The 19,667-nt window shown below is 38.7% G+C and overlaps 1 protein-coding gene across 4 annotated transcripts in view; it reads left to right on the top strand.

Moving 5' to 3' along the window:
- TAF4B (TATA-box binding protein associated factor 4b) overlaps positions 1-19,667 on the top strand; it is a 118,827-nt gene that overhangs the window by 67,268 nt on the left and 31,892 nt on the right. For 3 of the 4 annotated variants that reach the window (XM_019741280.2, XM_019741281.2, XM_019741282.2), the window contains 2 exons: positions 1,311-1,436; positions 7,717-7,773. In XM_019741280.2, coding sequence (XP_019596839.2) covers positions 1,311-1,436; positions 7,717-7,773 — 183 coding nt within the window. Of the gene's footprint in view, positions 1-1,310; positions 1,437-3,321; positions 3,461-7,716; positions 7,774-19,667 lie in introns of all 4 variants that reach the window. The other variant, XR_012498777.1, reaches the window with a different exon arrangement.

Genomic DNA, 19,667 nt, shown 5'->3' with positions numbered 1-19,667 from the left:
ATACAAAAAATGGTAAAGATGAGATATTTAAGAAACCTCTGTTTATTATGTTTATACCTCTATGGTTGGCCTATTATGTAGTTCATATTCTATTCTGTATTATTTAACTTTAAAAGCATTTGAGAATTCTTTTTATATTACATATGAAGTAAAACAACTAGCACTAATACATCCTTGTTCATTATACTATGTAATACTCTTTTGATCTAGTTAAATACAAACAATAAAAATTTAATTTAAAAAGAATCTTGGGCATATTGAAATCTCTGAGTCCCAGTTAATTGAATCAGCCATAAGCATGAGATAAAGATGGGAGTGGAATTGTACCCATGATTTCCAAGCCAGGCACTGACTGTTGAACTGAATGTTTTAGAACATTCCAATTTTCAATTACACAGTTTCCCTCAGTCCCTCTACTTATAGCTGAGATGTCCGAATTACTGAGATGAGTAGATGGCAGGATGTCTTAAATGCTGATTGGGAAGACTGCGCACTATCACCCCTCCCCCACAAGCATACGCACATGTATATGTTAGAGAGGAGAGCGGTGGTTGTATCAGATAAAGAAAATAAAAAAATATTTCGATTGGAAAGCCATGTCTTATACTCTAGGAGATTAAATGGAACAATGTAAATTTTATCATTTTTATGGAACAACTAAGACAAATAATGACACTTCTGTTATGGATGGCTCTCATTTATAAATTGTATACTTAATTTCTTTGTCGTTTTCTACCAAGTTCATAGTTTAAGGGAATCCTCAAAACAGTTTAGGATGTTAATTTGCCATTAATCTTATGTTGTTATTTTGATAGAAGTTATATTCACTTGACAAGATAGACCAACAATAGAAACAAGGGTGATAACTTTCATATTTGGTATATTTTTCTGTGAGGTGATTTTTTTCTTGTTTTTCATCTTTCTCAGGCCTAAGATTTAATTAATCATGTTAAGGTCTGCTCAGATGGACAGTAATTTAGCTCAAAAGATTTAGATTATAGGTAAATGCTACACTGTCATGCGTTCAACTTCCTATTGTTAGGATCTGCTTGGCTTAATCCCCTCTACCCCCAATGATGCTTACTGGGAAAGCTCTTTGAAATTTAAATGCTTAATCACCTCTCAAATTTTAAGGATGATTAAAGTTATTTTTTTCTTAAGTTTGTGTAACAGCAATAAAAATATTACCTCTTGAAAATTTAGCTCCCTGTGTACGTTGGTGTTGCTGCCTTAAGCTGATTTATAGCAATACCTAATGTAGAATGTGTTGCTTGGGCTCATCATAAGGCTTTCTTCTCTTTTTTTTCCAGACAAGTGAAAATTACATCCTGTCTAGTGATACCAGGTCACAGCTCAAATTTCTTGAAAAGCTGGATCAATTGGAGAAGCAAAGAAAGGATTTAGAAGAAAGAGAAATGTTGCTTAAGGCAGCCAAGGTAAGGTCCTACCTGATTTATGAGTGAGCATGACCTTGCAAGGAGGTCAGAATTGGCTTTATCATTGGTTGACTGTCTTTGGATTTCTCTGAAGGATTCCTTAAAATTACTAATAAAATCTCTCACTGGGATGGTATGGTACAGTGGCTTTCAGTTAATTTAGTTTAATGAGACATAATCTTTTGTCTCCTCATTCTCAATATCTGTGTGCCTAGTAGCATCATACTTACCAATTCCAAGTAAAAATCCTTTGTAAAATTTTCACAGTGTTTTTAGGGATATGATTTGATAAGTGCCAAGTCGTAGTTGAGAGAGGAAAATTTGGAGAGTGGACAGGCAGTGTATGGGTAAATATAAGAGTAATTAGGATTATATGGAACAAAATATAGGATGCCAGAAATGAGTTAGAGAGTAAAAGAGAGAACAGGTGAGGATATTATTTATTTATTTCCTTTCTCCCTTATTTAAACATTTTCCTGGACTCTTAGTGGCTGATGGAGTGAAAGCTAAGTCTATTACAGTTTGTATTTTTGTTGCTCCACATTTCTTTGTAGGCCTAGGGACTTTGCACATAGTCATAAAGGTTGGGCACTAGTCTTATTTTGTGTTCTAAACACCTTAGTTTTATTTCTAGTGTTTTTGGCAGCCTCCCCTTTTAGAGTATTTGTTCCTAATCATAAACCAATCACTTTTTAGAAACTAACTTTGTTTTGAAATTGTATCCTAGCTAACAGAAAAATAGCCAGAACTATACAAAGAACTCTCATCTTCTTTTCCTAGATTCCTCATTTTTAACATTTTACTGCATTTGCTTCTACTCCACCCTTTCTACACACACATTCACACATACACACACACACACACACAATCATTCATTCTCCTGTCTTTCAATTCAGAGATATTTTTGTATATTCATAAGGTTGTACAACTATCTCTAATTAGTTTTTTTCTGAACCTTTTGAAAGCAATCTTCAAATCATGTTCCATTACTCCTAAACATTCTAGTTTGTATTTACGAAAGCAAGGACATTCTGTGGTATAACCCTGCAAGTCAAGACGTGAACAATGTAACACTACCATCTAATCCACAGACCCCATTCAAATTTCATCAGTTGTCTCAGCTCTGTCTCTTTTTCCTTCATGGTCCATTTTCCCATTCAGGATATATGTTACATATAGTTGCCATCTCTTTTCAGATTCCTTCTGCATACTTTCTCAGTCTTTCTTTTTCTTTCATGTCTTTGACAGGTTTCAAGATCTGTAGGGTGACTCTCAATCTTGATTCAACTCATATTTCCTCATGACTTGACTTAGATCATGCATTCTTGGCAGGAACAGATAGAAATGATGCTACATTGTTCTCAGCTGATCATATCAAAAGGTTGTGTGGGTACCTACCAATTCTCTCCATTTTAAGTTTGCATTTTCCCCTTTGTAATCAATGAATTTTTCACAGGAAGGCATTCCAAGATAAACCTATATATCTCATTCTTCTTCACACCTCTATATATCAACTTGAGTTTCCATAGATGATATCTGCCTGAATCAGCCACCTCTATGATAGTTGTCAAATAGTGGTTCTTTATTGTCATCATCTCTCTACATTTATTAGCCCTCTACTATGAGGGAGAGCTTTCCTTTTTCTCTTATTCATTCATTCATGCATGCATTCATTTATATCAGTACGGGCTTATGGATTTTTATTTGATCCAACAGATTGTAATCCATTACTATTGTTATTTATTTTGATACTCAAATTGTTCCTGATTGGGAGAACCTTTCAGCAGGTACTTCTGTCCATTAGTCATATCTCTATCATTCAGTGAGCATGTCTTTACTTCTGGCACAAGATATTCCAGGCCCAGCTTTTACTCTTCCTTCCCAGGCCTGGAAGCAGCCATTTCTGCAAGAAACCCTGTATCTTTTTAATTGAGGATGATATCCACAAACCAAGATTAGAGCATACAGTGTGTTCATTGCTAACGGGGCCGTCTCAATGGACAAATCTAGGAAATATATGTATGGTATGTATATGTGTATACATGTGTGTGTATCTACAGACATACATCTGTATTTCTTTGTGTGTATATATTATCAAACCATGAGTTTATATGGATACCTCCAACTGCAGTCAATATCTTAGGTTCTTTCTAGCCTTAACCTTTCCATGTTTATAAATACTTGTTCTATAGTCAGAAACTTGGCTCTCACTATCCTTGATATATTTACTTATGTTCTCAATCTACTTATTTGATCATTGTCACTAACCTCCCAAACAGCCATGCTGGTTGACTCCTCTGTCTGCTATTACTATTACCTCTGCCCTCATTTCATTGTCCATGTAATTGGTTGCCTTGCCCAATGGCCCTTGCCTTGGTGAGTCTCCCCAAACCCTCATCACCCTGCATTCCTAGCTACTGTTTCATACCTTCATGTGCCTCAATCTCCTGCAAGACTGTGGGGCACTACAGCCTTGTCACTGTGCAGCTTCCTAGGGTCCCACAGTCTGTCTTCATGCTGACACCTCCTGCAATGGAAAGGGCAGCTGGGAGAGGAAGATACGCTTTCTTGAGCCCTCAAGTGTTGTAAGAAAGTATAACGAAGTGGTGTATTGGTATTTTATTTCCAGTTATTGTGCTGTAAACAAGGTGACAAACTATTAAATATTTGTTTAGTTATTACTGGATATATTATACTTGCTCTGACTCCCACTTGGTTCTTCTTCCTCTACCAGACTTCTAAAAAATGGAATGTCCCAGGATTTACTCCTAGGCCTTCTTTATCTGCGTTCCCTCATAAATTTGTATTTCCCACTCAGTCTACATTTTGGTATTCTGGACTTATACAGCTAACTGCCTACTTGAAATTTCCATTCAGTTGGCCAACAGACACCTCAAATTTAATGTGTCCAAAAGAACTCCTGATTTTCCTCCCCACTCAAAATACCTTGACTAGGGGCCGGCCCGGTGGCTCAGGCGGTTAGAGTTCCATGCTCATAACTCCGAAGGCTGCTGGTTCAATTCCCACATGGGCCAGTGGGCTCTCAACCACAAGGTTGCCAGTTCAATTCCTCGAGTCCCGCAAGGGATGGTGGGCAGTGCCCCCTGCAACTAAGATTGAACATAGCACCTTGGGCTGAGCTGCCTCCCAGATGGCTCAGTTGGTTGGAGCGCATCCTCTCAACCACAAGGTTGACAGTTCGATTCCTCGACTCCTGCAAGGGATGGTGGGCTGTGCCCCTTGAAACTAAAATTGAACATGGCACTTTGAGCTGAGCTGCCGCTGAGCTCCCGGATGGCTCAGTTGGTTGGAGCGCATCCTCTCAACCACAAGGTTGCCAGTTCGACTCCCACAAGGGATGGTGGGCTGTGCCCCCTGCAACTAGCAACAGCAACTGGACCTAGAGCTGAGCTGCGCCCTCCACAACTAAGACTGAAAGGACAACTTGAAGCTGAACAGCAGCCTCCACAACTAAGATTGAAAGGACAACAACTTGACTTGGAAAAAAGTCCTGGAAGTACACACTGTTCCCCAATGAAGTCCTGTTCCCCTTCCCCAATAAAATCTTAAAAAAAAAAAAAATACCTTGACTTGAACCGGGTGAATAACACCGTTATTCACCTGGTTTAAGCAAAAAAAAAACCTAGGAGTCCTCTTTAACGTCTTTTTCTCTCCTCAGTCAAGTTTCTTTATAGTTTTTCCAAAATGTATCCATCTTCTCTTCATCACTATTGTCACTGCTCTAGTCTAAGTTGTCTTTCACGTGGACTTTTATATAATGTCTTCTAACTGATCCCCTTTTTCTTCTACAACCATTTTTCATCCTATCTTCAGAATAATGTTTTCATAAAAGCCGTGTACATCTCTGTTGCTTAAAAGCCTTCAGTAGCTTCCCTTTGCATTAAAATAAAACCCAAACTTATTATTAAGTTTTTTAAGGCCTTACGTGACCTGGCACCCCCTCACTCTCTGAGCTCGCCTCATATCACTCCCTTCTTCACTCACTCTGCTCCAGTCCCACTGACTTTTCTTTGTGCCAAGCTTGTGCCTCCCACCCCCTTCAGATATTAGACAACTAATTAGGCATCTAAAACTGAACATTGAGTTTCCTTTCCCCAAATCTGCTCTGGTCTTCATCCACTCAGAAAGTTGGAATTATCCTCCCAGCTGCTTAGGACAGAATTCCAGGAGTCATCCTTGATTTCTCCTCTTTACTTCATACCCTACATTCAGTCCATCAGCTAACCTGCTTGGCTCTCCCTCTAACATATTTTGAATCTAACCAGTTATCTTATGGCCAATGACACTAGTTCAAGATGCCCTCTTCTTTTTCCCAGTCTTGTATTCACACAGTTGTTTTTGAACAGTGTCCTAATTGCTCTGTGTGCCTGTGCCTCCTGTCTCGGATCCCTACATGTACCCTCCACATAGCAGCCAGACTGGTCTTTCGAAAGTGTCATGTCAGTGGCATCTCACTCCTGTGCTCCAGACCCTCGGGTGCCTTGTTCTTACAACTAGACTTGAACCCCCACTCCTTATCACGGCCTACAAGGCAAGACCTGTGTTGAACCTTGTCTCCTTCAACTCTTCTCTATGCTCTAACCACACAGGCCTTTTCTCTTTCAAGTATGCCAAGCTTGTTTCCATTTTAAGTTTTGGCAGTTACTGTGCCTTCTGCTTGGAGTGCTCTTCCCCCAGATCTTTGCATGGCTGCCTCCTTCTTGACATTCAGATCTCTACTGAAATGTCACTGCTCACAGATGTCTTTCCTCCCGTCCTAGCTGAAGAAATGCCTCCCACTCCTTTCTTCCTATCACATTGTCCTATTTTATTTTCTTTATATCTCTTATCACTTTCAGTAATTTTTTTTATTTTTCCCCATCATAAATGTTTTACATATTATGTGTTTAATTTTTATAAAGTTATTTTAGTTTTCTTAAAATGTAAGTTACTTGAAAACAGGGATTTTGTCTTGTTATTTCATTTGTCTGTGTCCAAGGCCTAGAACAGTGGTACACAGAGTAGAATTTTTGCTTGATAATCAATGAATATTGGTTGAGTGACAAAGACTGGATACCCAATGTGTCCATTTTATAGTGAGCAAAAAATTATATATTAATACATACACATATGCACATATTTTTATATAAATGCATATATACAGTAGATTTTATGTATTTACGAGTATATAAAATACTCATTCTTTCCTAATATAGGTGGAATAAAAAATTACTAGTTTTGGGTATGATCTTAGGTAAGTATTTAGCTAAGGTGTTTAAAATTAGAAGGCACTCTTAAATATAAACAGTTTGTTTCTTGTATTTTTTTTTAACAAAAGTACTGATAAACCAGTAAAGCTATCAGGTAAACTTAGTGAAATAGGAAAATACTTTTAACTTTTATTTTGTTAGCTATCTTTAATTAGCTGGTATTGTACTGCATAGAACAAATATTTAGCTTTATAAGGTGTTAGCTTTGTTAGAATGAGAAGGATACACCTATCCCAAGCATGTTTTTCAGTGGACAAATGTTCATGGTGTCAGAAATAAAGTTCCTTACCCTTTGTTCCATCATATCATTACATATAGAAGGTAGCTCTCTTCTTAATAGCAATCCTGTAAGATTGTTCATTTTCAGAACGTTCAACTGAATCAGCATGGAAAGCGACATTCAGTAAACATTTATTGAACGTTTACTTGTGCATAGCATTCTGTTAAGTGCTGTAGAGGACCCAAACATGGGAAGACTCTCTAATGGAAACATTACAATGTATTTGCTACTTAAGTTTTTAAAATTATACTTTCGAAGGGAGAGAGATTTAGTTCAAAGCTAGTCAGGTTCTTGATTTTAATAGTCTTTGAAATACCATATGCTTTTCCAAAATCGTTTCACCGGAAGATTAGCCAGTGTTGATTGTTTTTATTCATTTAAGCCAACAATTATCCTTCTTTTCTTTTTCTTCATCTGTACCAGTCATTTTTCAGTGTTTAGTGTCCAAACAAGAACAACGTCATGCCTCAACTGGGCCTGACTGACATTGTTAGCATCATTTTCAGTGTGAGCTTCCTCTGGGCTAGAACTGCAGCAGTCGCCCAGATGATGATGGGGTAGGGGTGGGAGGGGGGGTCGGGGAGGGAGTGCACCGGACTGGATTGAGGCGTTTTCCCCTGGAGCTAAGGTTTTCGATCACAAGAGAAAATTGTCATTTATTAAATATTTAACGCAACTGTGATGTTTAGATGCTAGTGATTTCTATTAAAATTTTCATTTCCTTTGATAGAGTCGTTCCAATAAAGAAGATCCAGAACAGCTGAGATTAAAGCAGAAAGCCAAAGAGGTAGGACTTTCCAGATACCATGTTTGTCTTTGTGTTTGAGGGAAGGCTGGCAGCTCTCTCCTGGCAATTAGGTCAGGGTTTATTTTGCTGTTGCATACCATTTGCAGAAGCCTTGGGGAAGGACAGGAACTGCTGAAGGCAAGGGCAGTACTTCAAATGAGGTCAATGAGTGATGTGCTCTCTTTTTAAAATTTATTTTCAAGGCTTAGGCCTGTCTAGAAATGGCTCTTTGTGAACTACAGCAGTGCACTTGGAGGAATATAATGTGGGATTAAAAAAAAAGAAAAAAAAGAAACTTCTGAGATTTAGCATCTGGGACTGTACAATAGGCTACATTTTTCCAGGGTAATTGTTCGTTTTGTAAATCTGATACTGCTTATAATTCTTTGGCTGGGAGGCGGTACTGGGATTTAGTTTCAAATGGAAAATGCCTCTGGCTTTTAATTTTCTGGGCCCAGCAGTTTTCTGTTCTGGAATGGAGCCCTTGTTTCACACAGTTCATGTTTAGCTGCAGGGGTTTTAGTTTATAGCTTAGACTGGTTAAGCTTTTACTCCCAGAGGCCTCTGCATAGCAACTGTAGAAATCAACAAATAAGTTCATTTATGTCTGCAGCCTCCTCTCACTAGCTGACTTTTTACATTTCCCAATATCCATTTCCTGACTTTTCTAGCCCCAGAGAAAAAAGCTCCACTAATTGGAGCTTATTTTAATTGAGCCTTAATATTGGATCTCACTGGAGTTGCCCCCAGAGCTGCTGAGAACAGAAGGAAATGAAAGTACCTAAGGTTGAAGATGTGGTGTGTGTGTGGGTGTGTGTGTGTGAAATTTTTCACTTGACCTACAGATTCTTTTCCCTGCTGAATAAATCATCAAGCCTGTTCACATTTCTGATTAAGGATCTGACAGCAGACAATAATAAAGACAATTGAGGTGTGAGACGTGTGATATGGAGCTGAAGAAATTGGTTTCTATAGTTACTTGACTGATTTCATGCAATTTTTAAGGATCTTTGTGCTAAATAAGAGTGACTTCCTGAGCAACCTTTTTTCTTAACTGTGCCTCTTGAACTATGAAATTTGTTGTTGCTTAACATTGCTGCACTCAGCTCCTAGGTGCCAGCAGCAGCTGGTTATTTATGAATGTTTTAAAGGCCCTTATTGTTTGGATTAATGTAGGAGCTGAGGCAAAACAAATGGAAATCTAGTAAGATTCTTACAGTCAGCATGGTGGTTTTTGTTGTTGTTTTTGTTTTTCTTTCACTAAAATGAAGGAAAATATGTGAACTCTGGATGGGGGGTTTCTGGATTGGGATGAGGAGAACTGGAAAGGGAAAACATTAAAAAGAAATGAAACCAGAAACATTTTATTTCAACAGCAAAAATTTCTCATACTCATTTCTTTCCAGTGGAAAATTTATCTAAAAAATATCTACAAAATTAATATGAGAACTGGACCTATAGTCCTTTATAAGCAAGCCTGGCTTGAGGATAGATTATTTGGGGGTGGGCAACCTGTTATTGCCCTGAGTCATGGATAGCCCTCTTTGATTTAATTAAGGACTGAGAAGATGCTTATGCACTGTCTTCTAATTGAATCCCCTTTTTGGAAAATATAGATCACAAAGTTCACCCTTTTATCCTTAGAGATCTTATTCTGTCTGTTTCCCCTTCATAAATCTTCCTAAACAACTGGATCCTAATTTTTTTCTTCAGGTTTGTATCGGATGGGTTTGTTTGGTTTTTCTCTTAATACTGCGTTTATTCCCTGAGGAATGAACAGTGGACAGCATTTTTTTTAAAAAATTTGTAAGAGGAAATGTGAAAAAACAACACCTCTCTTAATAAGCACAGGTGGTACCAAACCTGTTTTTTCTCTCCATTGCACCTCCATTTAGTTATTTTTCAAAGCACAATTAAATGGACTCTATAATTTCTTTCCAAAATATTTTGAAAGTTTTCTAGTTGCTTCCTATCTTGAATCCTCTTGATTAAAAAACAAATCAAATACATTGGCACCATTCCAACAACAGAGGCAGGCTGTATTAGTTGTAAATGTTTGATAGAAGGAAAATATTGCCATTTTGTGTCATCCCCCTGCCCCTGGAGCTCTTAATAACTTTAATGTTCTAAGGGGCTGTAATTTAGAATCAAACACGCAGGCATACCATATTTTGTCTAGTTGAAAAAATCATTGCCCCCTATCTTACTATAGAGTTGAATTCTCTTGTATGGTAATTTATAACATTATCATTTGGGATATGCTAATTGTTATCAAGCTGATATAAAGTATAAAGCTTTAATTTGTGATTTTGTATAAAGATTTGGTTTGAGAGAGTGGTATTTGGCTATTTGGGAAGTTTTCTTTGTACAATTGTAAAAATTCGCACAGATTCCTTACAGTTGCTTGATTTAGAACTGCTTTGCATTCCTTTTCCTATCTACCTACCATGCAGGTCATAGGAAATAGATTAATGACAGTATTTTATGAATGTAGAACTCTGAAGAACTGTTTAGAAAAGTTTTAGCCTTTATTGATGCTGGGAATGTTTCAGCGATGATATTTGTCATATAAATGTTAAATCATTATTTGAATCCTTTTTATACATAATTTTATAACCCATGTTTGCTTTTACCTGTTAAGGACTAGAGTTTTGATCTTGATCATTTCTCCTGTGGGTTTTCTTCTCTGTAACCCACTTTTAGAGGATATTCGGTTCTTTTGTTCTGTGTGTAACTTAAATTGGGCCGGTTTATATAAACGTGTCTAATAATTTTTTTCCCTCTTTCCTATTGACTTCTTCCAATTTTGTCATTCTCATTTGGCACTTAAAAAAAATAGGCTGCCTTTGGGTTTACCTCCAGCCTAGTTTCAATCCATTGCAGTAGCTCCTGCTCCATGCTGTTCTTATTGACCTGACAGGTTATCTATCTATTTGAAAACCTTATTGTTGTCTGGCTAAAATGTCTGTGGATATCTCTGTAACTCACACATTTTAGTTTCAACTTGGGGGCTTTTCCCCTTTTACTGTTTTTGCCTGAAATAATGTGTTCTCTCTGTTGTAACTTTATATTTTAAATGCTGATACTTTTAAATTTTGATTTTTAAAAAGTTTTCCTAGATACCTTTCCTAAAATGAAAGTACTGACATTCTTCCATTTCACCCACTACTTGTGAAAGGTTTTAAATAGATTACTAATTGCCAAATTCTAATTTCAAACAAGCAGGCGTATCTTTGTTAAATGCAGCTGCAGACTTGTCTGAAATGTGTGCTCTGTGTCCTAGATTACCATCTAGCCCTCAGTGTTTTCCTTGCTTACCACATCATCCAGAATTCTGCAGAGCAAGCCATCTGACCTTGGAGTTCAAAGATCTTGATTCCTTACACATTTGTTATATATATTGTGACCCTTATTACCTTTTGAATATCTTCTTTCTCCTTTGGGAAATGTGAGTTGAGTGTGCCTGTGAGACAAAGAATTCATTTACTTTTAAACTGTTCCTAGCATTCCCACTTTCATTTGTTATCAGACAATAGAAGGAAAGAAAAAAAAGGAATGCAAGACATGTACCTGCTGGCACATTAGCTTCACACTGCAAGAGAATAAGTATTAAATGATTAAAATGCATAACAGATTGGAAAACTTGTACCCTGAAATATTTAGGATTTTTGTTTATAGAAAATATAGGATATGAAAACTCTTAAGTAGTACAATTCTCCATAAAGCGTTATCGTACAAGAAAAAAGATACTGCATAATAAGGGTCATTACTGATTAGAAAAATATATGATTTGGATATGAAAAAGTCAAGGGATATTTTTGGAATGAAATTTAAAAACATATGGAGTCAGCGAAACATGACATTTAATGCTATTAAATTAGAGCAATTTATATTTAAACTTTATGCTAGTTCTGTGTGAGCTAAAACTCATGAAACACTGGAGAGGGAAAAATGAAATTTCTTATTAAAAGTACTTTCTAGCAATCAGATTAGTACAGTATGAAGAAGACATTCTTAAAACGACTAGTTATAAAGAAGTTGGATACATAGCAGAGAAACACAGATGCCAATGTTTCAAAGCATTGATTGTCTAGGATAGTGGTTCTTAAACTGGCATGCATGAAACTAATCTGGAGCACTTGGTAAAAATCCAGATTGCTAAACCCGACCCCCAGATTTTATGATATAGTAAGTCTGGGTGAGGCCTGAGAATTTGAATTTCCAGCAAATTTCCCAGTGATTCTGCTATTGATGCTTCTGCTCTGGAGATCACACTTAGAACCAACCATTGGTCTTAGGAGGAGAAAGAAGGAGGGGTTTTGAAATCTGTCACTTTTAATTTTCCGTTGACTAAATGGACATAGAAGGTTAAACAAAGTACTGTGATTAGGGAATCTAAGAATTGGCATCTTGAACTGGCATAGTTCAGTTACCATCCAATTACCATTTCAATAGGTTCTCTCTTGGAACCAGGAAAGCTACACTAAGGTTTTTTGGGGTTTTTTTTTCTTTCTTTAATGGATATGTTTATAAGAGACTATTGATTATATCTTGATTGGTGTACCTTACATTGAAAAAATAATATTTTATTTAGAGCTTCATCAGAATGTTACATGCATCCTTAATTTTAATAGTATAGGATCTGTGTGTCTGAGAGACATGTTACCTATTTGGTAGAAGAGGTGTATATTATTTTTTTTTTAAAAAAAGCATTGAACTAGGAGTTAGGAGTCTTAGATTCTAGATTCAGTCTGCCATTATCTAGATATCACTTTGGGGAAGTTAGCTTTACCTTTTTGAACTTACCTCAAGTACTTTGCATTTTAAAAAGAATGTAATAATTCATGCTCTGCTTATGTTACACAGCTGTCATAATTTAAGGAAAGGTGAGGTACAAGAGGAAAAACCAATAGCTTCAAAACATTAGCTATAAGATAGATGCCATTTAAAATAGATGCCACCACACTCTTAAATGTAAGCTTGAGATTGACCATGGATATGTTAGGTATTTTTCCTTCCAGAGGACTGGAAAGGAGAGATGAGAAAAAAGAATGTAAGGGTGAGAACTGGGGGAAAAATCTTCTGTAATCTAATATGAATACAGCAGAATATATTTGTTTTGAACACTATATAAATCAAGTATTATGTTTAAGGGCAAGGGAGGACATGTCTAATTGAGATTATGTGGAATATGCTATTTTCCCGAAAGATAGGGATGGATTAGAAACGCTGACTAGCAAGGCCTCAGAGTGTATATTTCAAATCCAAGAATCTCAGGTGTTCTGGACAGTCTCCTGATATCATATGAACTAGCCTTACTGGTTGGGAGAAAAATATAATCAGACCCAGTACGGTTTGAATTGGTGGAATGCCTATGTAGTAATTCTTTGATGGGTTGAAAAATATAACTGTTCCTGTTGCGGTATCCTTGAATTTTGAGTGTGGTGATTTTTTTTTTTTTAATACATACCTTGCTTTTTTGGTTTTTTTGGTTGAAGATTCATCTGTTAACAGGGTTTGGTCTGATATTGTTTATGTGTTCTATAGTATAATATTTTGGGATTTAACCTTGCTTTCCCCATAAGTTATAGTAATTCAGAAGTAACTATAAGTATGGTTGAGATTTTAGTTTGGTCAGTTAATTTTTCCAAAACATGCCTAAAATTCTCTTTAAGTTTTTATTATTTAAAAAATTTCTATTGTTTGATGGTAGGTTTTCACTGTTATTTCTATGTATACTTAACCTTAATTGTGAAATCTAAGGATATCATTCTTAATTTTTTGTATGCTGAATTCAAACCTCTTTATTTCTTTAGATTTTTTTCAAACATTCCTATTTGGTAGCATTAGCTGTTTTACATTGCTGCTAATGTATTTTTTATTGAACAGCATACATAATCCTTGGGAGAGACATTAATTTACCACTCTTTTCCTTTGCTTTATACCTTATTATCTCTTTCTAAAAGTTTGTAGCAAAATCCGACTGAAATTGATACCACATCATATTTTTGGATCATTTATTATGAAGGACAGCTCTTTGTTGTCTTTTGTACTTTCAGTGGCTGCATTTTTTTTTTTTTTTTAATATCTTGCCTTCCTTAAGCATGAAAAAGAAACACATTTTTGGGTTTCCCATACTGTCAGTGTCATAACTGTCTAGATAATATAGTCCTTCCTGTAACATATGTCTTTGTATTTGTTGAGAGTTGGCTCTATGACTTGGTTTATTCACTCTTCATTTAGCTCTTCTGATTCTACCTAAGCTTTTGCTTTCTGTTTTCATTAATTGTTATTTCTTCAATATGTTTTGTTCTTAAAAACTGTGTGTTTAACATCAAGAAGTACCTCTGTTGAACTTTACCTCTGAGAGTTTGTGTGATCTTTAAGGTAATCTATTAATGTGTTTTGGGTCTTGATTAAAGTCAGTACTACTATAGTTGTACTTTAAAATGAACAGAGACAATTACTAAACACCAGGGATGAAATAATCTTCAACTACTATTGCTCTGTTGAGCCCTAGGGCACTGACTTGAATTTTATGGGACCTCTACTTGATATCAGAGGAACTGTAATAAAGGAAATGAAGGCTTCTGCTTTTTATACTAGCCATAAAGGAAGGAGTGAGGGTTCTCTCAAAAAAATATGCCAAGTCTGTTAGGTCTCTTTGCTGCTATAGGTGAGCTGGCAGGATTGAATTTTATTAAACAAAGTCTAGTTGGAATATAATATAACAGAAGCCTGTTGTCAGAATTCTGGTTAAACTAGCATTTAAAAGTTCCAGTGAAAATGGAGTAAAATCACTCCACATTGTCTCTACCACTGAATACATCTGTAAAACCTGAACAGAGTACATGAGCAGCTATTTGAGGGCTCTGAAAAGTAAATAGTAGGCAAATTGTGGAAGAAGATGAGAATTCAAAATATCACCAACGTGGAGGGTTACCATCTCTCCACTTCCCACTCCCTGCCCCTCTCCCCCATTCTTTTTGCCACTTGATCCTAGACATGGTCATAATGACTGAAGTGTGCAGCAAAGTGTAATAACTAAAGCTCCAGCTTACTGGCTGGAGTACTGTAAAGAGGAGCCCCAGGGAACCAGAAATTACAGGGAAGATTGCAGAAAGGGAATAGCTCAGGAAAGCAACCCCATATCATTGTTTTAAACTCCTAGGCGTACTCTTGAGCTATACATTTGTCGTATGTAAATCTGATTCTAATCAGCATACAAAGACTTTTAAGTACTGAACTAACAAACCATTGCCAGGTCCTAAACTGACTACTGAGTGGCACATATTTCGGACAGATCCAAACAGCATTGCAAAGGTTTTGAAAACTGAACTGATGTTGGAGTCACAGACCACAGAAGTCATCTTTGAACTTGCGGCCTAAACCTAACTGACCTGTTTTGTATGCTAAAACAAAAATATGAACATTCTCCAAGGGATTTAAAGAAGACCCAGAGTCTTGCAACATAATATTCAAAATATTCAGGATATGATCTGAAATTACTTGGCATGAAAAACCAGGAACACGTCAACTCTCATGGGAAGAAACAATCGACAGATGCTAACCCCAGGATGGTACAGATGTTAGAGTTATCTGACAAACACTTTAAAGTAGCTACGGTAAAAATGCTTCAAGAAGCAAGTGCAAACACTCTTGAAATGATTGGAAAAATAGAAAGTTCCAGCAAAAAAGTAGATGATATAAAGAATAAAGTTCTAGGGCTGGCCCGGTGGCTCAGGCTGTTAGAGCTCCATGCTCCTAACTCCGAAGGCTGCCGGTTCGATTCCCACATGGGCCAGTGGGCTCTTAACCACAAGGTTGCCAGTTCAATTCCTCCAGTCCCGCAAGGGATGGATGGTGGGCAGCGCCCCCTGCAACTAAAATTGAACATGGCACCTTTAGCTGAGCTGCCGCTGAGCTCTCGAATGGCTCAGTTGGTTGGAATGCGTCCTCTCAACCACAAGGTTGCCGGTTCGACTCCAGCAAGGGCTGGTGTGCTGTGCCCCCTGCAACTAGAAAATGGGAACTGGACCTGGAGCTGAGCTGCGCCCTCCACAACTAAGACTGAAAGGACAACTTGAAGCTGAATGGCTGTGGGGACAGAGCCCCAGAAAGTAGTTTACAGGCTCTCGGCCTCACGTGGAAAGGTGCTGGCTCGGGTAGTGGATGGCCGTCAGCTGTGGCTGATTGGCCGTCGGCTGTGGCTGGTTAGCCGATTGGCCGCTAATATAACTGCTGCGGCTATGGAGGAGAGCTGAGGATTGCCAAGGAGAGCCGAGGATTGCTGAGGAGCCAAGGAGAGCCGAAGAGAGCGGAAGAGAGTAGAGGAACAGAGTCGAGGAGAGTGGAAGAGAGTCGTCGGTTGGTTGGCAGAAAGGCTGATGGCAGGTCGCGTGTCCGGTGGGCCCAGCCTCCAGTGAGACCATAGTGGTATGACTCCCCCATCTATGGCTCCATAGGTGTTCCTTTTTGGCCTCACCATATCCTGCGTTCTTATGTGGGGAGCAGGACCAGAGACCCCGCAGGCCGCCCCGCACGACAAATGGCGCAGTGAGCAGGGTCTCCCGAACGACAACAGCACCCTCCACAACTAAGATTGAAAGGACAACAACTTGACTTGGAAAAAAGGCCTGGAAGTACACACTGTTCCCCAATGAAGTCCAGTTCCCCTTCCCCCAATAAAATCTTTAAAAAAATAAATAATGCATTCTTTAAAAAATAAAAAAAAAGAATAAAGTTCTGAAATGGAAATTCTGTAGCTGAAAATGACAACAGAAATAAAACACTCACTGGATGGGCTGGATATCAGGTAAGAGATCACAGAGGAAAGAGGGAACTTGAAGATGGATAAATAGAACTTACCTAATCTGAAAAACAGAGAGGAAAATAGATTTAACAAAAGAAAAACATAGCGATCCAAAATGGCAGAGGGGATCAGTGCTGTGCTTGCCTCCTGCCATGACCACATTAAAATTAACAACTAAATTACAAAACAATCAACCTGCAGAACCATTTGAAGTCTGGCTGATCATAAGTTTTATAACTAAGAATATAAAAAAGAAGCCACATCAAGACTTATAGAATGGGCAATGACATGGAACGGGCTGGCCCCATACCTGCATGTGGCAGCTGAGAATAGGGAAGGATATCTCCACCACAGAGGTCCCCTCCAAAGCAGCGGGGGACCCTAACCTCACACTGGCCTCCCTAGCCTGGAGTACCACTGCCGGGAAGAAGAACCCCTACAACATCTGACTGGGACAGAAGTCTGCAGGAAACCCAGCCATCCTCTTCAAGGGTCCGTACACAGACTTGCTCACAGGCACTCACCCTGGGCTCTGATGGAGGAACAATGATTCGGGAGACATCAGTGACATACAGGGAGAGACTGAGTTGCATGACCTCAGGGCGAGGACTGGAAGAACAGTCACCATTTTCCCTGTGTAGAATCCTGCTCCCGTGCAGTGGGCAGGCAGGCGCCATCTTTCCTGTGTTGGCCCTCTCCCACATGGCCAAATCTGAGTCTTCACTGCCTAGTGGATTCCACTCACTCCACCCTGGTGACTTCATGGGACCATGACCCAGCCAACTCAATGCAATGCTGGAAGCACTTTCTTCTCAAGCATCCAGCCCCACCTGCATTATACTCTTTCTTGGACAACTCTCAAGGGTCCATGGGCCTCAGGTGGACAGCGGCTGGCCTTGATGTGCTCTGAGACTCAGCTCTGGCACAAACTAGAATCTACATTAACCTGGATAACACCACTTGCCCCACCCTGGGTTACCCCTGAGACCCTACCTCACCCAATTCCCATCCCTGTTGAAGCTCTATCAGCAGCTGAGCTTTGTGGGAGCTGGCAGGCAGTAGCAGGCCTCGGGGTTTCCTGGGCATTTTGTGAGGCTGCCCCAGGCCCAGTAGTGGTAGCAGCCATCCTCAGTTTACAGCATGGCCTCTCCCACATACCTCCAGGTGCAGCACAGGCAGCAAACAACTGCGCATCTCTCTGTAGCTCCTGCCAGGTAGTCCCCGGCTGGTCACAGGCAGTGGCTGACCTGGACCTGCATCAGAGCCCCTCCCAAAGAGCTCCAAAACCAACATACCTGGAGGTCAGCTTCAGACCACAGCAGAGCACTACTCAATTAGCCCCACAAGCAGCATATCTAAAGGACAGTCTCAGCAGGTATTGGAGACCACAGGGGCAAATCCCATTCCACAGGGTAAGCCCATCACACAACAGCTGTGGACATGGCCAAACGCTACAACCAGTCAGTCTGATGTTCAATCCCACCCACTGATGTGCCAATAGCAATCAAGTCTCAACTGTAACAAGACAGCATATACAACCCACATAACGAACACTCCTGGAACTCCCAGCACAAGTAACCTGAGAGCCTGTGCCAGTGGGACCTATATAAGGCCACCCAGCCAAGACTGGGTGACGTAGCAGGTCTACTTACTACACAGAAACAAACATGGAGACAGCAGAAATGAGAAAAGAAATATGTCCCAATTGAAGGACAGGACAAAATTCGAGAAAAATAACTAAATGAAATGGAGGCAAGCAACCTATCAGAGGCAGAGTTTAAAACAATGGTTATAAGGATGCTCAAGGAACTTAGTGAGAACTTACAAAGAGATAGCAAGCAAAAAAACTCAAAAACCCACAGAAACCAGAAAAAAGAACCAGTCAGAAGTGAAGAATACAATAACTGAAAGGAAGAATGCACTAGTAGAATCACCAGCAGACTAGATGAAGCAGAGTATCAAATCAGCGATTTGGAAGACAAGGTAGCAGAAAACACCCAATTGGAACAGCAACAGGAAAAAAGGATTCAAAAAAAGGATAATTTTAAGAGACCTCTGGGACAACATCAAGTGTAACAATATTGCATCATAGGAGTACCAGAAGGAGAAGAGAGAAAGCAAGGGATTGAGAACCTATTTGAAGAAATAATGACTGAAAACTTTCCTAACCTGGCAAAGGAAATAGACATACAAGCCGAGGAAGCACAGAGAATCCCAAACAAGATGAATTGAAAGAGGCCTACACCAGGACACATTATAATTAGAATAGCAAAGGTTAAAGACAAAGAGAATCCTAAATGCAGCAAAAGAAAAGCAGCTAGTAACTTATAAGGGAACTCCCATAAGATTGTCAGCTGATTTCTCAACAGAAACTTGACAGGCAAGAAGGGATTAGCACAAAATATTCAAAATGGGGGAAAGCAAGGATCTACAACCAAGATTACCCAGCAAACCTATCATTTAGACTCAAAGGACAGATCAAGAGCTTCTCAGTCAAGAAAAAGCTAAAGGATTTCATCACCACCAAACCAGCATTACAAGAAATGTTAAAGGGACTCCTATAAGGAGAAGGGGGGAGGGGTGGAAGAACATAAAAATGAATAATAAAATGGCAGAAACTATGTATTTATCAATAATCACTTTAAATGTAAGTGGATTAAATGATCCAATCAAAAAATATAGGGTAGCTGAATTGATAAGAAAACAAGACCCATACATATGCTGTCTACAAGAGACCCACTTCAGATTGAAAGACACAGACTGAAAGTAAAGGAATAGAAAAAGATAATTCACGTGGATGGAAATGAAAAAAAACTGGTGTAGCAAAACTTATATCAGACAAAATAGACTTTAAACAAAGGCTATAATAAGAGACAAAGAGGGATATTACATAATGATAAAGGAATCAATACGAGAAGAGGATATAACCCTTGTAAACATTTATGCATCAAACATAGGAGCACCTAAACATATAAAACAAGTATTGACTGATACAAAAGGAGAGAATGACAGTAATACAATCATAGTAGGGAACTTTAACAACCCATTGACACCAATGGACAGATCTTCCAGACAGAAAGTC

Source organism: Rhinolophus sinicus, linkage group LG09 (genome assembly GCF_036562045.2).
Source record: "Rhinolophus sinicus isolate RSC01 linkage group LG09, ASM3656204v1, whole genome shotgun sequence".
In the NCBI taxonomy this organism is placed as follows: domain Eukaryota; kingdom Metazoa; phylum Chordata; class Mammalia; order Chiroptera; family Rhinolophidae; genus Rhinolophus; species Rhinolophus sinicus.
The sequence above is the reverse complement of the archived record's forward strand: the minus strand, read 5'-3'. Positions and strand labels throughout refer to the sequence as shown.